The 23664-nt window shown below is 46.4% G+C and overlaps 1 protein-coding gene across 1 annotated transcript; it reads right to left on the bottom strand.

The window, feature by feature from the left end:
- Positions 1-8313: 8313 nt before the first annotated feature.
- On the bottom strand, positions 8314-12153 carry LOC138792533 (tubulin alpha-1A chain). Its single transcript, XM_069970088.1, has 4 exons — positions 12024-12153; positions 10897-11119; positions 9620-9768; positions 8314-9494 (listed from the first exon to the last, which is right to left on the bottom strand). The coding sequence occupies exons 1-4, from the start codon at positions 12024-12026 to the stop codon at positions 8514-8516; spliced, it is 1356 nt and encodes a 451-aa protein (XP_069826189.1). The 5' UTR covers positions 12027-12153; the 3' UTR covers positions 8314-8513.
- Positions 12154-23664: the final 11511 nt, after the last annotated feature.

Genomic DNA, 23664 nt, shown 5'->3' with positions numbered 1-23664 from the left:
TGGAGATGCGCTCGGCCATGAGTGGGCACAATGTTCTATTCGAACCTGTCAGATCATCACCCGCTTCCCCCTCATACCCCGCTCACTGCCTGTGCTATTACACACACAGACACCGAGCTGGAGGGGCTGTGCGAATGATCCTTAGATTGTTTGGGTGACAGTCTGCTGCTCCTATTGCACAGAGCGTCGAGCAGCAGCCCGTCGCTGCACTAATCGTGCCCTTTCAACCACCACTAGCCGAAAACTTGCATGTTGGCTGATCATGACCTTTTAACATGTAACACAAAACAATTATCGAATTGAACGGCCAGTAATCGGCCTAATCATTTTGTGTAATAGGACCTTTAATGCCGGATACTACAGGACACCCTGACAGATCAGAGCTGACATATTTTGCTGGTAGTGCCATCTTTTGGTGGGGACAAAATAATATTAGGCAAGTGGTTTTATTATTATGGCTGATTGGTATATAAATGTTAATTGAACTGATAATCAGCCATGACACATCTGGTGTAAATAAGAGATTGTCTTATTGGCATTTTGCAGAGGTCTCTGGGCTGCCATGTTACAGGTGCTTCAACACTTTTTTCCCACCTTTGCATAAGCATCTTCCTGATCTGATTTGCAGAAGATTTATAATTGTTTATAACCATATGATAGTGCTGGAGTAGTGACCACTCAGTGGCGGCTGGTGGCTGCTGTAATCCGTGTGTGTGCTCCTATTCAGCACTGTCTGTAAACACTGCCTGCAAATCTGGGTCACTCTGAGCTAGAAACCTCAGCAAACAAGTGCATCAGACTGTGACCTCTTTCTTTCTCAGCTTCTACATTTCATAAGAGTTGACTTGTTCCTTTGTGTGGAACATTTTTTCATATCACAACTATCATGCCTGTCAGTCACACCTCACAGTAAAAAAGAAGATTGGAAACAATCTCGTTAAGGTTTAGAGGAAATGGAGCCCAAGGCAAAAAGAGGGCGGCCCCCACCCCCTATATGTACACTGTATAGACAAAAGTACTGGGACACACCTCTCAGTCATTGAAAGAAGAGTTTCATTTGTTTCATTCAGTCCCATTACCACATGTGTACAAAATCCAGCCCCTACCATTGCAGTCTGCCGTTACACTGGTGACAGAATGGGGCGTTCTAAAAAGCTCACAGTGTGGTACTGTAATAGGATGTCACTGCTGTAAAAAAACTACAAAAACATTAGGGTCATATTACACGATACAATTATGGTCTGTACTTGGTCGATTACTGGCCGTTCCTGTCACAGCCGCGGCGGCGTCCCGCGTTCCGGGCCGCCGCCGCGACCGCTTCCTGCCCCATGCAGCAGCCGGTGTCCATAGTCGGGGACCCGGCGCTGCTATCACCTCGGCCCCGGGGGGCGCCTCACCTCTCCACGCTCCTGTCTCCCGCTGTGCCGGCCGGCGCGCGCGTCCCCGCCTCCTAGGGCGCGCGCGCGCCGGCTGTCTCAGATTTTAAGGGGCAGTGCGCTCTTAATTGGTAGTTGCACCTAATCACTCCCCTATAAATCCCAGCATGCCCTGTCCCCTGTGTTGGAGCCTCTACATGCTTCCCATAGCGTTTGGCCCAGCTCCCTGTTGTTCCTGTGTCCTGTCCGTTACCTGGTCCCAAGTCCCTGTTCCTGAGTCCTGTCCGTTACCTGGTCCCTAGTCCCTGTTCCTGGTTCCTGTTCCCCTGTCACTCCACCTGTTCCCGTGTCCAGCCTGTCACGTGCTCTCTCATCTGCAGACTATTGCCTGTGCCATCTCCTGCCACGCCTCGCCTGCCGACACCAGCAACCAAGCCAGGGGTAGCGACCTGGGGGTCGCCTGCCGCAGCAAGTCCATCCCGCCTTGCGGCGGGCTCTGGTGAAAACCAGCGGCCCCTTAGACTCCGCTCCCTGGTGAGGTTTGTGCCATCGCTGGTGCCGGTCCGGTGGATCCACTACTCCGGGCGTTACAGTAGGCTCCAACCATGGATCCCGGCGAGGTGCCCGATCTCCGTGACGTCGCCAGAGTGGTCACTCAGCAGGCGCAACAAATCCAGAAACAGTCACAGCAGATTCAGCAACTCACTGCCGCCTTACAGCAGCAGACTACTGCCCAGCGCACACCACCTCCTGACGCTTCTTCTTCACTCCGACTGGCCCTCCCAAGCAAGTACTCTGGGGACTCTAAGTTGTGCAGAGGATTCTTGACTCAGTGCACCATGCACATTGAACTTTTGAGTAGTCAGTTTTCCACCGAGCGCTCTAAAGTGGCTTTCATCATCAGCCTATTAGAGGGTAGAGCCCTGGCCTGGGCCACGCCACTGTGGGACCGTGATGATCCAGTCGCTGCCAATCTCCGGGCCTTCCTATTCGAGTTTCGCTCCGTCTTTGAGGAACCTGCCCGTGCTTCTTCAGCCGAGACTGCCCTCCTCAACCTCTCTCAAGGCAGCTCCTCTGTTGGTGATTACGCCATCCAGTTCCGCACCCTGGCAGCCGAATTGGACTGGAACGAGGCCGCCCTATTGGCCACCTTCAAGAAGGGCCTGTCTAGTCGTGTGAGAGACGTGCTCGCTGCCCGAGACCTGCCTACCTCCCTGAACGAACTCATTCTACTGGCCACCCGAGTTGATACTCGTTTTTCGGAGAGGGAGGAGGAGGTTCGGCATGAACATTTACTAACCCGTTCCCGTCGCCATCCCCAGCTGGCGCCGGTTTTCCAGAATCCTGACCTTTCGATGTCCCAACCCTCTCCTGAGATTCCTATGCAGGTGGAACGGGCTCACCTGACGCCTGATGAAAGAATCCGGCGCCTGGAGCAGAATCTCTGTCTCTATTGCGGGGGTTCCGATCACTTCCGGCTGGGATGTCCCCTACGTCCCCAAACATCCGGAAAATGCTCGCACCTAGGTCCGGTGGGACAGGTGTCCCTAGGTGTGAATGCCACCATTCCAAGTCTGTCTATGCCAGTTTCCATCCGGACTCTCTCAGGACGAAATCATCAGACTACTGCCTTCCTCGATTCTGGGTCAGCAGGCAGTTTTATTGCGGCAACATTGGTCCAAAGATGGCGGCTACCCGTGACCCGACTGGCCAGGCCCCTGACTATCTCCTCGGTCACAGGCGAAATTCTTACCGACCGTGTGTACTACCAGACCGCACCTTTAGTCCTCCAGGTGGGTCCTTTACATCAAGAAAAGATATCCTTCTACGTCCTGCCCCATTCTTCCCCCGCGGTCCTCCTGGGACTCCCGTGGCTGCAAGAACATGCCCCTCAACTGGACTGGAGAACCGGGGAGATTCTCAGTTGGGGTCAGGACTGTTCCAACCAGTGTCTCAGGTCACCTCAGACCAAGTGTACTATGTCGTTTCCTGTCCCAGCCAAGCCTCTATCCGACCTATCGGCAGAAGACCAAGACTCGGCGGATGCCTTCTCTGCCGAGGTGTACCCTCTCTCCGTACCCAAGGCTAAGGTCGGGTCCCCTCACCTCCGGGAGAACTTACAGAAGGTCCTCGTCCACAGACCCACAGTCCCTTGCCATGTTTTACCGCCTGATCGCCTAGCACCAGTCGTCACCTCCTCGCTTCGGAGAGTACCTCCCGGAAAGACTCATGTTCACCCTGCGCTTCGAAGAGGTATTTTGAAGTGGGGTCATTCCTCGTTGGAGGCCGGGCACCCTGGAGTCCGTAAGACCGGCCAACGGATCTCTCGCCACTACTGGTGGTCCAGTTTGTTTCAAGATGTCAAAGACTTTGTGGCTTCCTGTGCCATCTGCAGGCAAGAAAGAGGGGGAGGCCAAAGGGGGGGGGTACTGTCACAGCCGCGGCGGCGTCCCGCGTTCCGGGCCGCCGCCGCGACCGCTTCCTGCCCCATGCAGCAGCCGGTGTCCATCGTCGGGGACCCGGCGCTGCTATCACCTCGGCCCGGGGGGGCGCCTCACCTCTCCACGCTCCTGTCTCCCGCTGTGCCGGCCGGCGCGCGCGTCCCCGCCTCCTCGGGCGCGCGCGCGCCGGCTGTCTCAGATTTTAAGGGGCAGTGCGCTCTTAATTGGTAGTTGCACCTAATCACTCCCCTATAAATCCCAGCATGCCCTGTCCCCTGTGTTGGAGCCTCTACATGCTTTCCATAGCGTTTGGCCCAGCTCCCTGTTGTTCCTGTGTCCTGTCCGTTACCTGGTCCCAAGTCCCTGTTCCTGAGTCCTGTCCATTACCTGGTCCCTAGTCCCTGTTCCTGGTTCCTGTTCCCCTGTCACTCCACCTGTTCCCGTGTCCAGCCTGTCACGTGCTCTCTCATCTGCAGACTATTGCCTGTGCCATCTCCTGCCACGCCTCGCCTGCCGACACCAGCAACCAAGCCAGGGGTAGCGACCTGGGGGTCGCCTGCCGCAGCAAGTCCATCCCGCCTTGCGGCGGGCTCTGGTGAAAACCAGCGGCCCCTTAGACTCCGCTCCCTGGTGAGGTTTGTGCCATCGCTGGTGCCGGTCCAGTGGATCCACTACTCCGGGCGTTACAGTTCCAAACAATAATTTGGTGTTTGGTGGCTGTTACTGGTTGTTGCTCCATGCAGCAGCAGACCACCGCTCTCCTCTATGGGCACAGCTCCCCACGGCCCCTCTGCTCGTTGTTTGTGCATGTAATAGCACAGTGAGCAGGGAACGAGAAGCAAGTGAGCGCTGAACTGACAGATCGGTGCACAATTGCTCCCTAATATTGAGACGTGTAATACAGCTCTTACAGTCAGTATAAAAAATACTCAGTGGAATACCCATTTAATGGTAAAATATGTGCTCTAGGTTAAAAAGAGTTAAAAATGAATGGCAATATCTCTGGTGGTCTATAGTAGTGGAGGGGTTGTCCATTCTAATGTGTATACAACATATTAGTTGTATAATGAGAAATTATATAACTTTTTAATATACTTTGGGGGAGATATCCATCGCTATCGACCTACAGGTTTCAGTTCAGGTCAGATGGGCAGTCAAACCGATGCTTATAACCATAACACAGGACTACAAATGTTCCCGTAATATGCCTGTGTGACACTGAAAAGATGCATTGGACATTGTAAGGTACTTATGCAGTTTAGTATTGCTTTGTACATAAGGAATGCATTATTCCTTTATCTACAGTATAGGGGATAATAATGGCTATGTTTAGAAGTCGCCTACATAAGTGAATGAACTGGTGGTAGAGCATACATGCTGCTGCTCCATTCACTTGTAGAGAAAGGGCTCTTTGTCCTTGTGTCTGGTGGGGGTCCCAACAGTCAGACCCCCCACTAATAACAAGACCATAGGACAAGGCGCATACTGAATGGAGCTGCAGCATCTATGCTCGGCCACCGCTGCATTCACTTATCTCTGGGGCTTCCGATGATTGCTAAGTTCAGTGCCCGGCAATGGTGGTAAGTCTGATAAACAATAAGGAGAGCAGTGGTTTCACTCAGGAGACGACTGACCATGACCACTGACTGTCATGATGAGTCAGCCCCCCACCGATCAGCTAGTTCTCCAGTATACTGCGGACGAGGGATTGTTCTTAATAATGAGATAAACCCGTTGACAGAGTGACACAAAACTACATTAGTACCGTAATACATTGTCCCACACAGAATAGAGACCTACCTAAGGGTCACAGACCCCTTTAATGCACCCCTGTAAACCAATGATTTTACATCCCTATTTCTTCTCACCTGTACAGTTCAAGACACTTTGTTAGTTGTGAAGCCAAGTGAATCCCTCTATTACAATCATATAAACATCCCATATTAATAATGTGCTGTCACCTTGCTTCATTAAGCAAGTCGGTACATCTCACAGAATACAATCATCTCTAAAATTATGTGTTGTCTTTGTGTTGCTTGTTATTATTCCTTAGTGAGTAGGATACAAGAAATATCAAGTTTTGCTCATGAAATGCACATTTCTTTAGCTTCATATTTCCATATATCCATTACCCCTATTTACAGGATAGAGGCCTCGGTATATGCCCGAGAGGGGCTGATCACTTGCCCTTCACCCAGGATTTCCTAAGCTCCCATCTAAATAGAATGGTAGTCGATTATGTTCCAATCATTGCCCATGGGTTCACTGAAGCTAGTCCAGTAACGTACTCAGATATCTTTAGCAGCCCCATAGACAATGAATGCAATGTAAGTTTCATGGTTTGATTATGGAATTCCTAATTAGAGAAACATTCTGGTGTTTTTTGCCTATGCTATAACTCCATGATTCTATTTTCCTTACCATTACCATTATTTTCTGAATTATCAGCCATCTTGAACCCTCTTCTTGCTCAGTGAAGCGCTCGTCTATTCGTGCTGACACCTTTTCACACCGCCTCTCTGTATCTAGGATTGCCTGGCTGAGCGGAGGAGTCATTTTGTAGAAGAGGATGCACTAAAGCACGCAGAGTTCTATTCAACAAGGAGTGCCTCATGCTGTTAGATGGGGACCCCCTGGAACAGAAGGATCTGTACACTGCAGGGGGGGTCGCTATCAGGTCACATGACCTAAAGGTTTAAAATAAATAGTATTAACAGATATCACCTGCTGCATTAAGTAATCCTCTAATACAATGTGGGTTCCTCAAAATGTAACATTTCTCAACAAGAAATCTTTAATTTTGTTAGTTCAGCTTATCTACCATTACTGTAAATTACCTTAAAAAAAAAAAAAAATTCTGTCTGCATATGGCCGGGTTTATATATGTTCAAAAATTTGACAGAATTATTTCAGCCTACTGTCAAGAATGCTGGGTGCTCCACATCGCTGGATATAAGTCAACCAATAGAACTGTCTGGTAGGAACCACATTGTACAATGGATCCGACATGAGGCTGCATTCACACATGGCATTTTTGATCCGATTTTTCTGCTATTTTACATCGTATCCTGCAGTTGGGGTAAAATAGCACCATTTTTGCAGTTAATTGCAGCTAAACTGGCGTTATTTTACTACAATTGTGCAATTCACTAAATAATTGTGAGAAAAATGCAACAACAATGCCATGTGTGAACACAGCCTTGTAGATGTATAGCTAGTAGATCATGCAGTAACTCTCCTGTTGGCTTCAAGTTTTCAAACCAGTGGTTATATTTATTGTGATATACTTTATCCATATCTACACTGTACTGAAGCCTGTATATAAATACCAAGTAGTGACTGCAGTTCAGCTAATTTGGACTGCTTTGATCCCAACCACAATGTTACAGGTAAACTTGGTTCCATTCAAGTGGCAAAGCAATATATTATGAGATTACATAGATGTAACACTAATCAGAAGTACTGTACTTCTTTAGCCACAAAAAGATTCCTAATATACACTGTCCAGGCTGCAGGAGTTTCTGTAATACAATGTCTAAGAATAAGCATACTTACAGTACGTCTGAGTTTGCTCAATCCCAAACTCTCGTCATTTGATTACCAGTGTCTGGAGAAGATGGAGGCAGCCCTTGGGCTGTCTGGAAAACATAGACACCGCCATAGACCTTAGGCTAGATCCACATCTTCTCTAGCCATCAGGAATCAAATGCAGAGTTCAGGACTGAGCAAATCTAAACATACTGTACGTTTGCTCATCTCTTACCATCATACACAGCCACCTGTACCCTGTGTCTATGAACTCTGCAGTCCTGCATGTAGATTATTAAAGGGGTACTCCAGCAAAAATAATCTTTAAAATCAACTGGTGAAAGTTATACAGATCTGTAATTTACTTCTATTTACAGATCTCATGTCTTCCAGTACTTATCAGGTGCTGTATGTCCTGAAGTGGTGTAATCTTTCTAGTCTGACACAATGCTGTCTGCTGCCACCTTTGTCTGTGACAGGAACTGTTCAAAATTCTATGGGGATTTGCTACTGCTCTGGACAGTTCCTGACATGGACAGAGGTGGCAACAGGGGGCACAATGTCAGACTGGAGAGAATACACCACTTCCTTAAGAACATACAGCAGCTGATAAGTACTGGAAGACTTGAGATTTTTAAATAAAAGTAAATTACAAATTTATATAAGCTTCTGACACCAGTTGTTTTGAAAGAAAAAAAAATTAGCTGTAGTACCCCATTTGGCAACGTATCCCAGTATTAGTGATACTGATGGTTACATTGGTTTCTATATACTACTTGGTACTTCATCTTGTCCTGTACAGTAATTGTTCACTAAAGTACTGTGTTTTGCAAATCCCAAGCATAACTAAACTAAAGTTTCTTATTAAAGTTCTTATTAATTATCATCATTTCATGTTTGTGTGCAATAAATATATTGGAAAAGTAGTAAAGTATAATGATATAAGTAAGAAACACACCACAAAAATATATGTTTAAGACAGGGAATGTTTTATTGACAAGTCCACCACAATGGAAATGTCATAAAGTGTTTCAAGTGTTTTGGACCAGGAAAGTTAAATGCAGCAAAAATACATCAGAACATAAAGTTGCTACACAGAAACGCACTGGCTGAGCATGATTTTCAGATGTTATATTGTTCCCTGTGAAAAGCAGCACCGTTTTGACATTTAATATTCTTCTCCTTCCTCCTCGCCCTCTCCTTCCACTGAGTCTACACCAACTTCCTCATAATCCTTCTCCAGGGCAGCCATGTCCTCACGGGCCTCGGAGAACTCTCCCTCCTCCATACCCTCACCTACATACCAGTGCACAAAGGCACGCTTGGCATACATAAGATCAAACTTATGGTCCAGTCTAGCCCAGGCCTCTGCAATAGCAGTGGTGTTGCTGAGCATACACACAGCACGCTGTACCTTGGCCAGATCCCCACCTGGAACTACAGTTGGTGGCTGGTAGTTAATACCAACCTTAAAACCAGTTGGGCACCAGTCCACAAACTGGATGGTACGCTTGGTCTTGATGGTGGCAATAGCTGCATTAACATCTTTGGGTACCACATCACCACGGTACAACAGGCAGCAAGCCATGTATTTACCATGACGTGGGTCACATTTCACCATCTGGTTGGCTGGCTCAAAGCAAGCGTTTGTGATCTCTGCTACAGAAAGCTGCTCATGGTAGGCTTTCTCTGCTGAGATAACTGGGGCATAGGTGGCAAGAGGGAAGTGGATACGAGGATAGGGCACCAAGTTAGTCTGGAACTCTGTCAGATCTACATTCAGGGCCCCATCAAATCTAAGGGAGGCTGTAATAGAGGACACTATCTGACCAATTAGCCTGTTAAGATTAGTATAAGTTGGGCGTTCAATGTCTAGGTTTCTACGGCAGATGTCATAGATGGCCTCATTGTCTACCATGAAAGCACAGTCAGAGTGCTCCAGGGTGGTGTGAGTGGTGAGGATGGAGTTGTAGGGCTCAACAACAGCAGTGGACACTTGGGGAGCTGGGTAGATGGAGAATTCTAGCTTGGACTTCTTTCCATAATCTACAGAGAGACGTTCCATCAGCAGAGAGGTGAAGCCGGATCCAGTGCCACCACCGAAGCTGTGGAAGACCAGGAAACCCTGAAGACCTGTGCACTGGTCAGCCTGTAGGAAAATAAAGTTACCGTAAGTGACATTAATATGCAATCAGTGACATTAATATTCCATCAGTGACATTAATATGCCATCAGTGACCAATTACCACATAATCACAACACTAAGCCACTTACCAGCTTGCGGATTCTGTCAAGCACCAGATCAATGATTTCCTTGCCAATAGTGTAGTGACCACGGGCATAGTTGTTGGCAGCATCTTCTTTTCCAGTGATCAGTTGTTCTGGGTGGAACAGCTGGCGGTATGTACCAGTGCGTACCTCATCTGCAAATAGTTGACAATATTGTGTACATCAATATCAATGGTGGCTTTATTGGGGGAGAATTGACTAATATCAACTGTGACTGAAGGCTTGTGTAATGTTCAGTACAGAGCTACCATACAAGCCTTACCCAACACATACGGCATCACAATGTCATCAGCTTGTTAAAGGGGCATTGCACTAAATGCATCTAATGACACGTCAGTATGATGACCAAACTATTAGTAGCTGTCTGGGTGCTAAAAGCTAACAAAGGGGTTCAAGGACACCTCTGCATTACAATTAATAGAAACATAGAATATTGTTGTCAGAAAAAGACCACCTGGTCTATTTAGTCTGCCCTTATATTAATTCCTTGGAATAGATATATGTTTGTCCCAGGAAGGTTTACATTCTGTTATTGTGGAATAAGATGGTGATATATATCTATATATATATATATATATACATATATATATATTAATTATTACTATTTTCCACATCTGCTGGATGTTTGTTTCAAGCATCTACTACTCCTTCAATGAAATATTTTCTCATGTTGCTTCTGGTCTTCCCCCATCTAACCTCAGATTGTGTCCCCCTTGTTCTTCCGTTCAGTTTCTGATTAAAAACACTAACCTCCTAAACCTTATTGAGGCTTTTGACATATTTAAAGGTTTCGATCATGTCCCCCCTTTCCAATAAGATGATCAAGATTGTGTCCTCCTTACCTGGCTTTGTTTACAGCAGGGGTAGGGAACCTTGGCTCTCCAGCTGTTTGGCTTTGGCTTTCCAGGCATGATGGGAGTTGTAGTTTTAAAACAGCTGGAGGGCTAAGGTTCCCTAACCCTGTGTTAGAAGAATGCTGTTCATAAATATAAGGATTTGGAAAAATCACTTCAGTAAAAATCATTGACCCCTGCAGGTGTCATAGGGACATTTTTGTATCCCCCCCCCCCCCCCCATTACATTATTAGGAGCAGTCTCTCCAAAAATACTTCTTTTTTTGCATATAAATCGAATTTTTGAAATTGAAAATACAACGTTCATAGCGAAAGATTGTATTGGTTTATAACAACATTGCAATGGGTGGAGCTGTCAGCTATGGTAACAGGCATGGAGAGATGTATGTATGCAGTCAATGTCCTCACCGATGACTGTGGGCTCCAGATCCACAAATACAGCTCTGGGGACGTGTTTGCCCGCTCCAGTCTCGCTGAAGAAAGTGTTGAAGGAATCATCCCCTCCTCCGATGGTCTTGTCACTGGGCATCTGCCCATCAGGCTGGATGCCATGTTCCAGGCAGTACAGCTCCCAGCAGGCGTTACCGATCTGCACACCAGCCTGACCAACGTGGATAGAGATACACTCACGCTGCGGAGGAGACAAAGCACAGACTGTTTACACTCTCCCGTCAATATCTGTCGGCTTTAATAGCTCTTAAAATCCGTGATTGTCCGCCCTGGGTTTACTCCGCACTTTATTTTTACGGTGGGAACGTCTAAACAGATGTCAGCATGAGGAAATACTTGAGTGATAGACTGGGCGGAGGATCTGCTGTAGTAACCCAATCATGATCTAATACAAGTATGTAATAGGCAAGACGGTCTATGGCGGAGGATGGGAAACAATGAGCTGCACTGAGAAGCCCTATGCCACACCCACTGCAGCAATACATGACAGAAGGTGGGGGACGGCTACTCCCGGGGGTGCCCAGCCCACATCACCTAGCTACCAATTTTAAACAAGACAGATCACTAATGGCACCGTGCCGCCATTACATCACCCATCATCTCACTGACACTCGGATAAACAAGGGGGGGGGATGACAAAGCCTCCATTCACACAGTGCCACATACCCATCAGAATGGATCTCCAACCTGTGGCTAGTCAGCTGTTGCAAAACTACAATTTCCAGCATGCCCAGACAGCCGAAGGCTGTCTGGGCATGCTGGAAGTTGTAGTTTTGCAAGATAGGATGGAGAACAGACCATATCTGGATCTTAAAGGGTTAATAGTCTCAGTGACAGCTCCCAGGAAAATGTGAGGATTAGGGCGTGGTGCACACAATGCGGTGTCTATACACAAAGAAAACAGAGAAATAACCGCAGGCAGCAGCAGCATCTGTCTGATCAAACTGCAAAGATAACGGCTCGCACATCGCTGTCACCATGGTAACAGAACAATAAAGAAGCCGCCCTTTGTTCTCACTAACTGCCATTCTATCTAGCCGAGCAGTCATCCCCCCTCCATCCACCATGCAGGCGTCCCTTCTTACCATGTTTGCGGGTTGAGGGCGTCAGAGAAGAGGGCGAGAGGAAGGAGGAGAAGGAGATGCCTTCTTACAGTGCGACTCTAAGGAGGTCGGTGTAAGAGAACCTGCAACACATGGTCCAAAGCCGCCCGTTATATACAACCGCGTTGTCAAGGAAACGGGGCAGGAGACGTTCTGATTGGTGGAGGCGCCTTCTGCTGCCTCCCTGCGCCGGGCAAGCCGAGCAGTGATTGGTCGGGGGCTCATAGGATGAGGTAATCCGCCCGAGCCTGCAGGATGAGGAGTGCGGGACAAAGAAAGGCAGGGAGAGTCCCCCGACCACCCGGGACAGGGGTCTCCTAACAAAGAGTCACAGCTGTGCTCCCCCCAGTCCTGAGCCATAACATCCTCTACTACACTAGACCTACAGATAGATGACGTCACGACTTTGTCCCATAACCATCATGTGTCAGTCACTGAAAACATCTGTCCAGACCAAATCTGTCATTGTACCATATGAGGACCCCCACATTGTATGCCCCCCACTGTATGTTCTCATCCCTTTCACCTCATACACTCAGGGTATACACCAGCAACCTGTCAAAGAAGCATCCAGAAGCATGGTCCACCACCCAGTGTGTACCAGTATGGACCAGTATAGGCTGGAACACCCATTTTTCAGTATCCTGACCATGTACAACCTAAATGTCATGTGAACAGCCCCTTGGTGTAACATTGGTAATCTGTATTCCAGGGGTAGGGAACCTTGGCTTTCCAGCTGTTGCAAAACTACAACTCACATCATGCCTGGGCAGCCAAAGCTTTAGCTTTGGCTGTCTAGGCATGATGGGAGTTGTAGTTTTGCAACAGCTGGAGAGCCAAGGTTACCTACCCCTGCTGTAAACAAAGGTTTTCGACCAAAACCCATTCAACCCATCCAAAAACAGCCCAGTAACTCAGTGGCATAGCTACCATAGAGGCAGGGAAGGCGGTTGCTATGCCGTGGAGGGAGGGGGCCCAGGGAAGATAAAAGCCTCCTGTGTCCTTTTGCTTAACCCCTTATTTACTGCAGTGTGTAAGTGACCCAGTGTTCTCTAACATGTTGCAAAACAAAAAAAGGGTTAATATAGAAGACAATTAGCTCTCTGCCTGACTACTCTGATAACCCCTGACCTCTGCAGGAACTCAGAGAACAGAGGTCAAAGGTTATCAGTGCAGGAGTAGTGAGGGAGAGAGCTAATTGTCTTCTGTATTAACCCTTTTTTGAGTTGCAGCATATAAGAGAACACTGGGTCACTTACACACTGCAGTAAATAAAGGGTTAAGCAAAAGGTAGTCTGCTCCTGCACCTATGTATATAACCATAGGATTCTGCCTCTGGCCACAAGAGAAATTTTTGGCCACATCACTATCTATCTATCTATCTATCTATCTATCTATCTATCTATCTATCTATCTGTGTAGGGGAGGGGGGCCCCATACAGTTTTTGGCTATGGGGCCCCATGAATCCTAGCTACGCCCCTGCAGTGACTACATCCAGTCCATTTTCCATTCATATAAATTCATTTTGCAGGACCAAATGAAAGCTGTGGTCGGAGTTCTGCCAAATAAATGTATACATTAGGGAAAATGGGATAGTATCTATGTTCAGTCCTGTTATCACTTTCATGCTGCCCGAACCACCGATGTCTTCTCTCCATCCCTCCATCCAGCCATGACTGATAGATCTCTCTCTGGGTATAAGGAGAGATCTATCAATCAAAGCCAGTGGGCAAGTAAATGTCACTGGGGGGCGCCCCGATGACTCATGGTTCAGGCTTAACCCCTTAACGACATCGGGCGTACGTATACGCCCCCGCAGGGTGGGCTTTAACGCAAACGGGCGTATACGTACGCCCGATGTTTCCCCGATCGCTGCGTGTTCGCACACAGCGATCGGGGAAGATGGCCTGCTATAAATCATAGCAGGCCATCTTAGCTTCACGGCACGGGGGGTGGTTAACACCCCCCGTGCTTACGATCGCCGCTATAGGCTGATCAATTCAGATCAGCCAATAGCGGCGATCGGAACCTTTCCGGGTCATCCGAGGACGGCACCGACCGCCATTACTGTAAAAAGTAATGGTGGTCACTGTGCCACCGGCCCGATCGCCGTGAACGGCCGGCCGGTACCGGCCGGCCGTTCACCGCGATCGGGCCGGTGGCACGGCGATCAGAGTCCCACAAAATAGTAAATACCTGCCCTGGACCCCTCAGCTAGGTAGCCGAGGGGTCGAGAGCAGGTATTTGTACATTACTCGCCTGTCCCGGGCTCCTGATCGGCGTCTTCCGGGTTCGCGGCGTCCTCGTGTTCGTTCGGGTCTTCGGCTTCCTCCGTGACGTCACGTTCGGCTTCTCTCGGCTATTTTCGGCTCCAGCGTCGGCTTTTTCCGTATTTTGCGCTCTGCTGCCCTCTAGCGGCTGATATGTGTAATACACTTATCAGCAGCTACAGGGATGTTCAGAATGTAGAAAAGTTTTTGGTTTTTTTTCAAATTTTTTTTTTCTATTTTCCGCACCCTATCGCCGCTGAGTGTTGATCAGCATCGCACGAAAGTGCGCTGCTAATCAGCAACTCCTCCTTTTTGGCGTAGGGTGTTTTTTTTCTATATTCTACTGCCACGGTCTGCTGATCAGTGCCGCACATAAATGCGGCATTTATCAGCAACTCCTTTGTTGGCGTAGGTTTTTTTTTTATACTTAGTGTAAAAAAAAACGTAAAAAACACTACATTACACCACACTACATTGAATAAAGTTTGACACTACACCACTACATACCCCATATACCAATCCCCGTATAAAGATGACCCCTAGGGTGTTTTCGGTATCGGACGCATACATTATTATTGCCTCCGACACCGAAACAGCCAGTGAGGATGAATGGGGGGGATCCTTCTTTCCTCCATTCATCCTCATCATCCGGTGACGTGTCTGGGGGTAGCGTAGCGTACGCTGCCCCCCAGACACGTCTTTTCTGCCAGTACCGTCCCAATAAGAGATGACGGTATGGCGTGAAATTCTACTAACTCTGTGAGAGTACCTCAGGGTACTCTTACAGATTTAGGGTAAGTGCACACTGCGGAATGGCGAAGGATAACCCTTCGTGCATTCCGCAGCTGGCACCCACCGGCGGACTGATGCGGGCGTGCGTCTCCGCCCGTGTCATAGACTCCATGTTATGCATGGGCGGATTCCATCGTCCGTCCAAAGAATGAACACGTTGGACGGAGAGCGGAATCCGCCCGTGCATAGAATGGAGTCTATGACACGTGTGGAGACGTGCGCCTGCATCACTCCGCCGGTGGGTGCCAACTGCGGAATGCACGAAGGGTTATCTGTCGCGATTCCGCAGTGTGCACGTACCCTTAGAGTGTATGTAGGAAGGGACACCCGAATCCAGCCCCAGATGCCCCCTCCCCCCCCATCCTCGGAGTTAGTGGGGAGATCGTCCGGGAACTGATCTTCCCACTGCTGGATAAAGGTTACCACCTGTACGGGGATAACTTTTATACCAGCACCCCCTCTTCCGGTCCGTCACTGCCCGAGCTACTGTAGCTTGCGGCACGATCCGAACATATCAGAAGTAGTAATAGCGCCCTAATATTTAGCAGCCATGGAGCGGACCCTGCGCTTCTGGATATGTGGGACCCCGTATCGCACCAGGACAACATTTTCCAGGTGACGTCCCCCACACTGGAAAACAGGAGACCCCAGAAGAAGTGCAGAGTGTGGCGTAACAGGGGGATCAGTAAGGACACCATTTTCCAGTGTGACGCCTGTGCTGATCACCCCGGCCTCTGTATACTGGATCGCTCCAAGGCGCACCACACGTCACTGGGGTTCTACATTTTCTAAATTCTGTCCCTTATTCCTATTTCAGGGGTCACGTTGATCCGGGGATTATTCTGATCTTCATTATGGAGTCGGGAAGGAATTTTTCCCCTGTGATGAGGCTACTGTCGTCTGCCTCACGAGGGTTTTTTGCCTTCCTCTGGATCAACACAGGTTGAATTTGATGGACACCTGTAATTTCCAACCTTATAAACTAATAATTGGCCTAATACCCCCAAATAAATTAGAATTGTCCCTTTTCCCCAGCTAAATAGGTATGGCCGCCATTCCCATTAGAGGATGCCATGATGCAATTACAAAGCCACTGTGCGGCCAGGACAGTAGAAACCCCCCACAAGTGACCCCATTCTGGAAACAACACCCGATAAGGAATCTAACAAGTGGGGCAGCGGGGATATGGCCCCCTGGTGACGGCCACATTTGGGACGTGAAAATGAAAAAAATTGTATTTTTTTTTTTCTCGGCACATGTTCTACGTAAGTGCCCGTCACCAGTGGGGTCCATATCCTCACTGCACCCCTTGTTAGATTCCTTATGGGGTGTAGTTTCCAGAATGGGGTCACTTGTCGGGGGTTTCTACTGTCCTGGCAGCACAGGAGCTTTGTAATTGCGACATGGCCTCCATCCTCCATTCCAGCCTCTAAATGGCGCTCTGTCCCTTTGGTGACTTGCCCTGTGCCCATATGGCACATTATGCCCACATGTGGGGTATTTTCGTACTCAGGGGAAACTACCCTACACGTTTTGTGTTTATTTTCTTTTTTAACCCCTTGTGGAAATGGAAAAAAATCAAGGCTAGACCAACATTTAGTGTAATTTTTGTAAATTTTTTTACTCTAAATCATTAATCTTGTCATGGTTTTTTCATTTTCACAAGGGGTTAAAAGATTTAAAAAAAACATTTAATGTGTAGCGCAATTTCCCCTGAGTACGGAAATACCCCACATGTGGACATAAAGCGCCATGCAGGTGCAGGGCAAGCCTCCGAAGGGACGGAGCGCCATTTGGTTTTTGAAGGCTGGATTTGGATGGAATGGATTTCAAGGGGCCATGTTGCATTCAAAAGGCCCCTGTGTTGCCAAGACAGTTGAAACCCCCCACAAGTGACCCCATTATGGAAACTGCACCCCTCAGGGAATGTAACAAGGGGTGTAGTCAGCATATGGACCCCACTGGTGACGGGCACAAATGTGGAACAATGTGGCGTGAAAATGAAATATTACATTTTTTACACTATAATGTTGGTTTAGCCTTGAATTTATCATTTTCACAAGGGGTTAAAAGAGGAAAAAAAAACAAAATGTGTAGAGCAATTTCCCCCGAGTCCGTAAATACCCCACATGTGGACATAAAGCGCCATGTGGGCGCAGGGCAAGCCTCCGAAGGGAAGGAGCGCCATTTGGATTTTGGAGGTTGGATTTGGCTAGAATGGATGATGAACGCCATGTCGCATTTACAGAGCCCTCGTGCTGCCAAAACACTGGAAACCCCCCACAAGTGACCCCATTCTGGAAACTGCAGCCCTCAGGGAATCTAACAAGGGGTGCAGTGAGGATATGGACCCCTGGATGACGGGCACATTTGTGCCATGAAAGTGAAAAAATGAAATTTTTTACTTTAACGTCACATTGTTCCACATTTGTGCCCGTCACCAGTGGGGTCCATATGCTCACTGCCCCCCTTGTTAGATTCCTTGAGGGGTGTAGTTTCCAGAATGGGGTCACTTGTGGGGGGTTTCCAGTGTCTTGGCAGCACAAGGGCTCTGTAAATGCGACATGGCCCTTGAAATCCTTTTCAGTGAAATTCAGCTTCCAAAAGCCAATTGGCGCTCCTTCCCATTGGAGGCTCGTCCTGCGCCCCCTTGGCACTTTATCGCCACATGTGGGGTATTTCCGTACTCGGAAGAAACTGCGCTACACATTTTGTGCCTTTTTTTGCCTCTTATCCCTTTAAGAAAATGAAAAATTGAAGGCTAGAACAACGTTTTAGTGTAAAAAATAAATTTTTCTTTTTTCACACCATATTGTTCGGAAAATCTGTGAAGCACCTATGGGGTCCAGATGCTCACCGCACCCCTTGTTACATTCCTTGAGGGGTGTAGTTTTCTAAATGGTGTCCCTTTAGGGGTGTTTTTTAGGTTTTGGCACCCCAGAGCCTCTGCCAACCTGAAGTGGTACAGTCAAAAATGACCAAATATAACGGAGGCGTTGAAATTCACTAGGCGCTCCCTTATATCTGAGGCTTGTGGTTGCGTCAAATAGCGCAATAGGGTCACATATGGGGTATTTCTATAAACTGCAGAAACGGGACAATAATTATTGGGGTGCATTTCTCTGGTAATAGGTTTATAATTATGAAAAATATTGGATTACAATAAAATCTCTGCACAGAAAATTAAAATTTTCAAATTCCTTACACACTTAGCTTTTATTTCTGTGACTCCCCTAAAGGGTTAAAACACTTTCTGGATATGCTTTTGCAGAGTTTGGGGGTGCAGTTTCTGAAATGGGGTGCTTTGTGGGGCTTTCTAACATACAGGCCCCTCAAATACACTTTCAACCTGAACAGGTCCCGAAAAATATCTGATTTAGAAATTTTACTGAAAATGTGGAAATTTGCTGCTAATGTTTTAAGCTTCCTATCGTCTAAAAAAAATGAAAGATAGTTTAATAAATGCTGCCAACATAAAGTAGACATGTTGCTAATGCTATTTAATATATAATTTATGTGGTATAACCACTTTCTGTATACGCAAAAAAGTTTCAAAGTTGGAAAAATGCATTTTTTCACGCTATTTTGTTTTTTTTCATAAAGATTCGTTATGAGTATCGACTCCAATGTACCAGAAATGTAAAGTACAATATGTCACGAGAAAACAATCTCAGAATCAGCCGGATAGGTAAAAGCATCCCGAAGTTATTAATGAATAAAGTGACACAGGTCATATTCATAAAATTTGTCTCTGTCATTAAGGCCATTTCAGGCTCTGTCCTTAAGGGGTTAAAGGGGTTATCCAACGCTACAAAAACATGGCCACTTTCCCCCTACTGTTGTCTCCAGTTTGGGTGGGGTTTTGAAACTCAGTTCCATTGAAGTAAATGGAGCTTAATTTCAAACCGCACCTGAACTGAAGACAACAGTAGGGGGAAAAGTGGCCATGTTTTTGTAGCGCTGGATAACCCCTTTAAAGGAATGACAGATTCCCTATGAAATGGATGGATCTGCCGTCAGTTCACCACAGTATACATCAGCAATCTTTTATACAGCTTGTTGACGTGTATACCATGTGGAGACCATGTGATGGGAGCATAGCCTAACAGATATAATCCAACTCCATGCTGTCATGCTAAAGCGCCGTTGATGTAACATTTTGACAGTACACTACAGATATATGTCGGAATACTTATATATTGTAACATATACTCCACCACATTTACACCTCCACCCAAAGATGTGGTCTACCAGGCTTTTGTATGCCCCAAGTAAAATGTATACCATTATAAACCAGAGAAAGTGCAGTCACGAGTAAACTTCACTCCGTCTATTGAACATTAGGGCTGCGTCACATGGTGTATGTTTGAATAGCTTTTTTGCAGCCATATATCAGCACAGGGTGTGACCTGCCCCTATGGAAGAGTTCACACTGTCCATCTCAGTTGTATCTTTGGGGCCTATTACACAGTGCGATAATCTGCGTAATCTGTCCGATTCGACACATAATCGCCCTGTGTTGTAACCTACCAGATCGGCACTCATTTACATCTAGTCATTGGGCCATGTAATGCTGCGTTTACACAAAACGATTATCGTGCGAATTTGCACGATAACGATCAAATTCGAACGATAAAAACGTAAACGCAGCGAACGATCAAACGACGAGCGAGAAATCGTTCATTTTGATGTTTGAACATGTTCTCAAATCGTCGTTGGTCGTTCGCAAAAAATTTGCAGATCGTTCCGTGTAAACAGTCGTTCACCGATTTAACCTATTTGCGAGATAGGCTTAAGCGATCAAAAAACGATTTTTCCGTACGATATATCGTTCCGTCTAAACGCTGATGGTTATAAAAAAAACAAAAAACTTTACTTCAAAATAGTTAATCATACGATCATACGATAATACAGACCTTTGTATATCAGTGCGTTCACCAATTAAACAAGTTATAGTGAAGAGGTTATCCAGGCTTAGGTAAATATAGCTACTTTCTTCCAGAAACAGCACCTCCTCTGTCCTCAGTTTGGGTGTGGAATTGCAGCTCAGTTTCATTGACGTGAATAGAGCTAAACTGTAATACCACACACAACCCGAGGACAGGGGTGGAGCTGTATTTTTTTTTTCTTCAAATCCTGGATTATCCCTTTAAATGATACTGTGTGAACACAGCCTTAGAATCACACTACAATCAGTTATAGCACCTACTGGTTCTTTTCCGCTTCATACTATTCACCGATGCAGTGATATATGGACCGTGGTTTCTTAGTTGTAATAAAATGTGATGTGAAGATGTAAATATATAACAGTATTCTATAGAGCTAGATAGACACTAAACCTGGATGGGGAGGGTACATCCGCCACTACAGTAGGAGCTGCTGCAGAACACTTCATACCATGCTCTATGGGAATACATATATACAACCCATGGGGTATACATATATAGACAAGGAAAATAACTAAGTCTATATACGCATGTAAAATAGATCTGTTTGTATCTGAAATGTCTAAATACTTGTAAAAAGAAGAATAAAAAGTAATGTGGCATGAGAGTGGCTTATAAATAAATCCGCTCCATTGTTCACATGTCCCATTCATATGAATAGCTTTGCAATAAGCCATATATATATGCTGCAGAAGCCGTACCATTCATGTGTATGGAAGGAATTTTTTAGTCGCAAAGATTTCTGCAGGATATCTTTATGTGAACATATCCCAATAGGCCTTGATCCCTGGATGGTGGGTGAGAAGCATGGCTGGCATTGGGAACCCTCTCTCCTTCAGACGTCTTGTGCACTCTGCCTGCCCCACCCCAGTGCCAGCTCTTTGTGTATGGATGTGGAATCAGCCACAACGCAGCATCTCAGCACTTGTTTCTCTCATTCACTCCCTTTACATTCCGTGTATTCTGGGATACACAAGAATTGTTACATTTGTTGCTTTTTGCTGGTTTATCTACATGTTCTATTCCTCAGAACAAAGCAGCCTCAGTTATATGAATAATCCACTGCTGTTCTTGCATCAGATCCCTTGTTGAGTATTATAAGGATTGGTAGTCCCGGGGGTGTGAATACTGAGGTCACGTCCCAAGCCCAGAGATAACAGGAAAATCTCCTTTGTAGCAGAAGTGTCACTTGCTTATGAAATCAGTACCCTCCAAACCTCACTATTTATAGTACTGTGGCCCTTAAATGTGGCACTAAGAGCAGGCACATCTATAAGCGCTGCACCACTTCTCACCATACCACTAATACACATAGCTGGATAGAAAACCTGACTGCACTGCTGTGACTAGACCTGACTGAATGCAAATAAATTGCATAGTCCTGATAAAATAATTCTTCATCTTGTATTATGCATTGGTTATAACTAGAGATGAACCAATCTCGAGCATGATTGCCTGAACCCGAGCACTCTGCATTTGATTACCAGTGGCTGAAGAAGCTGAATGCAGCCCTAGGGAGTCCTGGAAAACATGGATACAGCAAATGCCTGTATCCATGTTTTCCAGGCAGCATTAGGGCTGCATCCAACTTCTTTAGCCACTGGTAATTCAGTAATAAATGCATAGTGTTTGGGTTAGGATGAGCGTGCTTGAGATTCACTCATCTCTAGTTATAAAGCATTCCAACTACAGTAGAAGTATGCTTTTATTTTGGGTGTCAGGGAGAGGTCCTTGTTTTATTATTATTTTTAGTAAAGAGATTTCTTTGTGCTCACCTCCGACAGTCTGCGGCTGTTAAGGCATGACATGTCATTTTGAAACGTCTGGAAGGCCACAAGCTAAAGAAAACTGGATTAGATACACAGCCTTAAGGTGGCCAAGCATGCATCTGTTCTCAAAAGGGAAACCTTTATTTGCTTTGAGAACAAACGATCGGACGTGTTAAACATGGACAGGCTCCATTATTTTTTTCCCCTGATGAAGAATGGCAGCTGAACATCTAATGTAAGTTGGACGATCATCCTGTCCCATCAAAATTGGTGGTTTGGGCTGACATTAGTGTATGGTCATCCTTGTATCCTTACAAACACCAGAACTCATCTTAGGGTGACATAGACTAAGAACTCATGTTAAGGTGAGAATACCTTTTATTTCACTATGAAGGGTGGAGGCAATCACAAGGAAAATGGCTTTACAGCTTTGTAACCAGATGCATCATGTGCTCTGTGCATGAATAAAACATGCTCCATTCCTCTCCGAGCATCTTGCAGTATAATTAGATGAGGAAGGAGAATGAGACCTTTGCCGGGGGTTGCTAGGCTACAGCTTACTCAATAGATTGGAGAACTTCCAAGTACCCTAGTAGCCACAGACAATCATGAGAATGGAGTCTATCAGTAGTAATCTAATAGGCCAAACAGAGGCAACCATTTTACGGGGGATCAAATTCTTATGACACAAATGTATAATTGTTGTGAATCTGACTGCTGGCCTGGCCCCCTGTTATTAGCAGACAGTTGGCTTTGTGTTCACATCTAACCTCTATAGTATGTTATTGGTGATATAAACAAAGCAAAGCGTTGCTGTATCTCTAATGGATAGAGATCCTGCCCAGACACTCTAGGTTCTAATTTTCTGTTAGCGTCGTCTTGTAGTCTATATTCTTGGAGGGTCTGTAAGTTATAAACATTTCAAAATTATAACATTTCAAAATCTGGGACCTATCAGCAAAGATAGCATCCGGTCACTTCTACATGGTAGAGTAGGCAGTTGCTATGGGGCCCGTGCAGGAGCGGGGCCCAGGGGAGAAGGTAAGAGCATGTGTCCCTCTGCTTAACCCCTTATATACTGCAGTGTGTAAGTGGCCCAATGTTTACCTACATGCTGCATCACAAAAAAAGCGTTAACAAGCAGAGATCTCTGCTTCACTGCACTGATAACCTCTGACCTCTGTTCTCTAGCAGGAAATCAAGTAGAAAAGGAAAAAGTGCAGAGGTCAGGGGTTATCAGTGCACCAGCAGTAAAGCATATATATATATATATATATAATCAAGAGATGAGAGCAGCACTACTTCAAGTGTTGTGTGGTGCCAGCGGGTTGGACCTTAGACTCGGGTACTCTGCAGTACATACACGGATAAACCAGCAGCACTCCGTTCCTTTAAAGTTCAAATAAACGTGATTTATTCCATTATAAGTGCGCACTTATAATGGAATAAATCACGTTTATTTGAACTTTAAAGGAACGGAGTGCTGCTGGTTTATCCGCGTATATATATATTCAGTGGTACCTTGGTTTAAGAGTAACTTGGTTTAAGAGCGTTTTGGTTTAAGAGCTCACAGTTTTTCAAAATTGTAACTTGGTTTAAGAGCATTGGTTTGGTTTAAGAGCTCCCTGTACTGTAAGGGAGCACGAGTGGGGGAGTTACATGGCCTGCATAGTGTGGTCTACAGCACTGTACTCTGACCAAGTGGTTTCCAAATCATGGCAGATCTACTTCAGGCTGAGGCTTGCATCAGGGGACAGGACTGTGGATGTAATCTCTCCATAGCTGTAACCCCTCTCTCCCCGGACAGAGAGTGCTGCTATACTGTGTTCCCCCTATACCCTGCTC

This window comes from Dendropsophus ebraccatus, chromosome 5 (assembly GCF_027789765.1).
Source record: "Dendropsophus ebraccatus isolate aDenEbr1 chromosome 5, aDenEbr1.pat, whole genome shotgun sequence".
In the NCBI taxonomy this organism is placed as follows: Eukaryota; Metazoa; Chordata; class Amphibia; order Anura; family Hylidae; genus Dendropsophus; species Dendropsophus ebraccatus.
The sequence above is the reverse complement of the archived record's forward strand: the minus strand, read 5'-3'. Positions and strand labels throughout refer to the sequence as shown.